The following is a 6,464-nucleotide window of genomic DNA, read 5'->3' on the forward strand; positions in this document are numbered from 1 at the left end:
GCTCTTCACATTATTGGGTGACTTCCCTCGCCCCCCCCCCAAATCTGAATTTCATTTCCATAATATTCTCTAGCAGTTTCTATAAAACTAACATCTTAACCAATATTTTCTTCTAACACATCTATAATTAACCTATTTCCTAAAATCATAGCAAAAACCTCTAACTACTTCCCTAGGCAATATTAAATATTACAATATTTATTCAAATAAATTTTAATTTTCTTCCAGTCTTCTTCGACTGTCTCTTCTCCTTGATCGCGGAGTCTCCCAGTCAGTTCAGCAAGTTCCATAAAGTCCAGCATCTTCATTTACCATTCATCTATTGTTGGTATTGAAACTACATATTAAGGCTAAACATGATGCTCCTAGCCCTGTGTTGGGCTCTTGGTGCTAATGTGGACATGCATTTGCTGAGGGAAATCTGTGATTACAGGTTGGGGCACATAACCCTTCTCACCACATCTATCTTGGGGTGTGTGTGCTTGTTTCTTTGTCTCTGCAAAATTCCTCCCCCACTTCCCAGTATGTTTTTTTGCGTTGGCTTTCCTCCCTCTGGGCTTCAAGACCGCAAGTCCCAGCTGTAGGGAAAACCATTTTTTCAGGGATACCTTAGTGTTCACAAGAGATATTTAGCCCCCATCTCCATCTCGCCTGTTCACATGTGTTTGGAAAAGGCGTTAGACTGCATTGCGCATAGCTCTGTTCTCCGGAAGGGAAGCCGGGAATTAGGTTGGCATTGATTATAGCAAGTCATAATGAAGCGATGCACTTTGTTGCATTCAGACAAAGGTCCTCAGTATATTCATACTGCAAATGAACACTTACCAGATTAAAATGCGCAATTGATAATGTTAATAAAAGCTGTCATGTCAGCGGCAGAGGCTGCTCCGTTAGGTTGAATGGGCACTGTTCCAGCAGCCTCAGTCTGACTCCCACCACCCCTCACCTGCCTGCCTTCTTACTTGCAACCAACCCAGAAAGTAGCACTCTTTAGTCTTAGTGTTACCCTGATGGAACTCAGCAGGGAAGAGTGGGAGGACAGAACTAGATTTAGTTGGTTCTGTCTGTCATTGTCTTTGGCTCCACCTGCTTGTGGTCACCCTGCCTTCCGCTCCACCAATCCCAATGGGCCTCAGCCACCACCATTCCAAGGTAAAAAGCTAAAAGGATGGTTAAGGTCAGTCAAAGGCGACTATGGAGTTGCAGCGCTCATCTCGCTTTCAGGCCGAGGGAGCCGGTGCTTGTCAGCAGACAGCTTTCCGGATCATGTGGCCAGCATGACTAAACCGCTTCTGGCGCAACGGAACACCGGGACGGAAACCAGAGCGCACGGAAATGCCATTTACCTTCCTGCCACAGCGGTACCTATTTATCTACTTGTACTGGTGGGCTTTCGGACTGCTAGGTTGGCAGGAGGTGGGACAGAGCAATGGGAGCTCACCCCATCGCGTGGATTCGAACCACTGACCATCCCATCGGCAAGCCCAAGAGGCTTAGTGGTTTAGACCATAGCACCACCTGCTCCCATATATAGTGATCCTTATCTTCCATACACCTATGTACCCTTAGCCTAGGTACTTTGACCTGGATACTTAGAGCACATGAAACGGATCCAGCCTCTGGAAAACACACCAGAGTCTAACTTTTCATGTATGTTTTTCCACTGCAAGAAATCATTAGCATATAAGAAATAAAGTACATGGATCTGAAGAAAAGAGCGATGGGTGTCTAAGAACATGGTTTTTAATTACAGGAGGACTATAGGAGTCAGGTCCTAGGGGTCAAGGTCCTTCACCCTCCTCCTATAAAATATTTGAGGGGGCTGCCCCCCCAAGTTGATGGGCATTGCCATTCAAATGGTGTGTGTGCGCCACATCTTGTGATCAATTATGTGGGGCAGGGCTTACCTGGGTGCCCTCATTATTTTATTCAAGTTGGCACCCCTGAGTAGGACAGTCTAGGATGTCTCATCAATTGGTTCAGTACTTGTGTGTATGAGGTTAAGCACTTTCAAGTCCCATTGATTTCGGTGGGAGACATTTAAGCACGTCCACCCGCTGAGAAGAATGACATTTGGATTACTTTTGGGCTGTGCATGGTAAATTGCAAATTGCAAATTCAAACCCAGTGATAAAACTCTGGATTTATTTATTTTTGTCTAAACGCAATGGGCATGCTCCAGTCCACTGTAAGAGTGTACCGCTGCTGTGCAATGTGTAGGGTCCCGCTTAACCCTTCTGTGCATGCAAACAAGACTGCATGGGCAGGCAATGCAAGAGGCCATTAGGGTGAGTTGGAGGGACATTAATGCCTCTCAGATCCTTATCCAGTTCTCCCCTTCAACTTGGCGCAAGTCACTTGTGCCATGGAGCCCAAGTGACTTGTATAAAGCAGAACTGCCTGATGAACTCATGAGGCTGAGCTTTCATCTCCCCCAGCTGCTCATACATGATAGGGTGGTGGGCAGGGGAACCCCATGGGCATTCTCTGCTCATGGGCACTGTAGATTATGCTGAATGGTATTGAGTTTTATCATTGTAATGTTGTTGTGATGATTATATACACCAGTGTTCTTGACAAGTTTCAGGGACTGTGCTGAGAAGGGTTGCACTGGGAAGGAATGGTAGGAGCCTCCCCTCCCCCCCCTGATCCTGATCCTGAATCTTCCCAGGAGCAGGAGGACAGTATAAATTTAGAACAGTGGTTTGCAGAGGGGCACAGTTCAGAAGGCAGAAGCTGGGAAATACTGGATGGGAAACAGCTAGGAGAAGAAACACTGGGAGAGAGAGAGGGTTAACAGATTCACAGTCTCTGGACAGCATTCGCCCTCCCTTCTCCAAAGTAACGGAGAGCTCTGAAAGTGGCAGAACAGAAAGCACAAACTCAGATTACAAGACGTAGAAGTGACATAGATTAATAGGGACAGAAGGGGGTGTGATCCTTAATTGGGAGCACCGCCATTTCTAGGAGATGAGTTCTTTGTTCTCTTACTGTGATTATTAAAGTTCCTAACTGGTAAGAAGACTCTTTTCCCTTTGTTCTGCTTATCTATTGCCAGGGGTGGAGTGGGGTTCCCTGAAGCCTGACAAGACAGAGAAATGCAATTCAATTTCACCCTTGTTTGTGTTTTGTTTTGTTTTGTTTTTATAAAAACAACAACATAGAACCAAAAGAAATGTTGCACTGATATTCCGTGGCTGAAATTTCCCATGGATGTACTTTGGAATTCATTGTCCTGGGGGAGTGCAGGGCAGGGGCAGGGGAACAGAAGAACAACCACATCACGGTGACATGCTAGGGCTGGGCGATATAACGCCCAAAACCGTTTTGAAGTCCATATTGTGATGTCGGTTTCATAATTTTGAAACTGGCAATATATTGTGAATCATGATATGTGTGTGTGTGTGTGTGTGTGTGTGTGTGTATACGTGCTATGCAAAAATTGCAATGTGGGGAAAACCATGGAGCCAGCCAACGCCTCGTGATGTTCAGCTGGTGATATATCATGATGTTGAAAACCAGATATTGCCCAGCCCTAGTGACGTCATCATAGGTTATATAACCTTGCCCAGTACATAAAGGTTTTGAAAGTTCTGTTATAGCAGGATTGAGGAATCTCCACTTGGATTCCAGCTCCAAGCAGCATGGTCCAACTATGTGGTGTGTGTGTGTGTGTTCTTTATACAGAGAAGTGTGCTCTTGTTCCCCTGTCTTCCGACGCTGTTGGTGCTAACTTAATTCTCAGTACGAATAGATTAAAAGCCCCATCACCATGCCCGGTTCCATGATTTCCCAGGCACATCGAGGAACCGGCCGTGTCTTGAGTTGCTTTTTGAAGAAACCCGGGGCTCAGCATTAAAAGAATATGTGTTTGTCTCCTTCATATAGAGCGTGCATCTTTAGTCTCTTCGAAGACCCACCTGTGACGGGACCTGTAATCTGCTGGTTACTCTCTGGCACTAAGCACAGCCAAATGAAATCCATGCACAGTGAAGAGAGACTTCAGCACCCAACTAATCAGAATGGTGAAAGGGAGCTCTCTTACACAGCACTAGGGGAGATAATCAGAAGCAGTAAGTGGCAAACACGAGGCCGTACGCTGACAGGATTTTGCTACAGCTTATTGTGCATTTGCTGCTACAGCTTCGCACCACTCCCCCATCCCACTAAGAATAAGCCATACATGCCATTGATAGCCTCATTTTATACTTTCGGCCAGCAGGAGAGTTTCTGTAGAATCACCTAACCCCATATGACCTAATAATGTCCATTTGTTTGTGTGTCCCTTCCCTCTCCCCTACATGAATTAACAAAGCATCGGGTGCTGCCTAACTCTGCCAAATGCTTCCTCTCATGATTGCCGCCATTTCCTCCCGCTGCTGAACGATGACGATAATATCCATGTATTGTGACTTATACTTGATACTGCTTGCTCTTCCTTTGCTTGTTCTTGTTAAGAAATGTCCATTTTAAAGAAGGAGAAGGAGAAGAAAACTTCCAATAGGCCAACTGGGCAAATATCCCGGTAAACTACTTCACGATAAGGCGGGCTACCTCAACACCAATAAAATTTTGTCATGACCACCAGTGTCCTTTTGTTAGTGTGTGTGTGTGCTTGTATATGCAGCAACAAGTGAAAACCAAACCCGCTTAAAAAAACACACACAACCCAGTCTAATAACATCTCTCAGTTCTCAGTCCCTGGTTCCTTAGCAGACCATTCGCTTCAAGTGAAGTGCCAAGAGTTCAATCCTTGGCATCTCCAGATAGGGTGGCCTAAAATCCTGGAGGGCTGCCGCTCATCAGTGTTGACAATAACTCAACAAGATGGACCAATGGTTTGACTCGGTATGAGGCAACTTCCAAAGTAATGTGGATGGTAGATAGACCTGGGCGATATTACGATTAAGAGCCTGAAACTGATATGACGATTCCCCAGCTCCTGCCTGTGCTGGGCTGGGCTGGTAGTTGTCGTGATGTACTGCCAGCTCAAATTGCCTCAATTAGCTGGGAGGTGGGCAGTTTAAGGAAGGCCGCTCCTTGGCTGATCAAGCAAAAGGAGACTGGACAGCTTTCTTAAAGTGCCTGCGCCTCAGCAGAGCAGTTTAACCAAGCTGTACAGCCAGTGGCGGAGGAATCTTCTTGGCCGCCCGGGGTGCCGTGCGGAGGCACCCCCTGGGGGCAGGGCATGTGACGCATGCATCGCGACGTCACGACATGTGCGTCACGATGTCACGGCGCACGTTGGACGGGCTGCGCATGCGCAGAAATGCCGCACATGCACAGTCCATCCGGCCCCATGCTGCTGCTCCTGCGGCAACCCACAGAGTGGGCAGCGGGTCGTGGGGCTGCCCCGTCTGTAAAGCAGCATGGACGGGGCAGCCCCGCAGGCCGCCGGTCGCGGCGGGAGCAGCGGCGCTGACCCTGATGCACTGCTCATGCCCGCAATTTTCGGGCACGCACAGTTCATCCGTCCTGGCGCTGCTGCTCCCGTGGTGACCGGGAGAGCCGCCAGGCGAGCAGCAGCTCATGGGGTTGCCCCGGCCGTCCATGGAGCAGCACGGGTGGAGTGCCAGGTGGCAGGGAGTGGCCGCCGAGTGTCACTCCCCCTCCCCTGGAACCTGGGGCGCCCCGCCCCTATTGCCCCTCTCTTGCTACGCCCCTGTGTACAGATCCTGCTCATGGGAGCCTGAGTGGTAGGGGGCTTGCTCATCTCGGCGAACTGGGCAAGCCTCCATTCCACTATGGCTCCCATGAGCAGGAGCGATATGGGGAGGGATGGGCAATTTCAGGCTTTGTGATATATCAGCATGTCACAATATTTCTTGGTTCTGTGATCTGCTTTCTAATGTCATTGGGGCGTCCAAACTCTCCTAAATGGCATCCACATTGCAGTGGGGTCAGGAGGAACTGTTGAATATATGCATGTAAACTAGACCAGAAGCCCACTTCCGCCTCAGCTGTCCCAGATTTGGCTGCTTATTCCAGCAAAGTAATGCGATTCCTCACGTCAAGTCCTTGGCCATGTTCCTCCCTTCTCAGAACCGAAGCAAGAAAGAGAGAGCTGTAAACTAAAAGCTATACACTTCAAATTCACCCCCTTTTTGTGCATGCAAGCGATGAATGTGTTGGTGACCCAAAAGCAATTTCTGCAGCAAAAAAAAGGATGTTGCAGGAAGCCCATTGACCAACATTTGAACACTGTGTAAGAAATTGATGGAGACCCATTTGGTGAAGACCCCTGTGTTGTGTAATATGGTGTGTCCAGTTTCTGTCAATTTTTGAAGGAAATTCAGAACACAAAAAGGGGAACAAGGACAAAGGAGATCCATATCTTCAGGGTTGGCAGTTTAATAAGCATTGGCCTTGGCTGAGCCAATTATATTATGTGCGTAGCCGTGATAAATGTGAGTAATGGGTCTTTCAGGAAGTCTGGCACTCAATACCTGACCATTCTTGTCTCA

The 6,464-nt window shown here is 47.8% G+C and overlaps 1 protein-coding gene across 2 annotated transcripts in view; it reads left to right on the plus strand.

The window, feature by feature from the left end:
- Positions 1-4,492, plus strand: part of KCNS3 (potassium voltage-gated channel modifier subfamily S member 3) — a 40,795-nt gene extending 36,303 nt beyond the window's left edge. Inside the window, exons 3-4 of one of the 2 annotated variants that reach the window (XR_004426177.1) lie at positions 3,889-4,073; positions 4,459-4,492. Coding sequence is in view for 1 of the 2 variants with exons in the window: in XM_033142906.1 (XP_032998797.1) it covers positions 3,889-3,926 (38 nt within the window). In the remaining variant the exon portion in view is untranslated. Of the gene's footprint in view, positions 1-3,888; positions 4,316-4,458 lie in introns of those variants that run through there. The other variant, XM_033142906.1, reaches the window with a different exon arrangement.
- Positions 4,493-6,464: the final 1,972 nt, after the last annotated feature.

The sequence above is a fragment of the Lacerta agilis genome, chromosome 3, assembly GCF_009819535.1.
Source record: "Lacerta agilis isolate rLacAgi1 chromosome 3, rLacAgi1.pri, whole genome shotgun sequence".
Taxonomy (NCBI): domain Eukaryota; kingdom Metazoa; phylum Chordata; class Lepidosauria; order Squamata; family Lacertidae; genus Lacerta; species Lacerta agilis.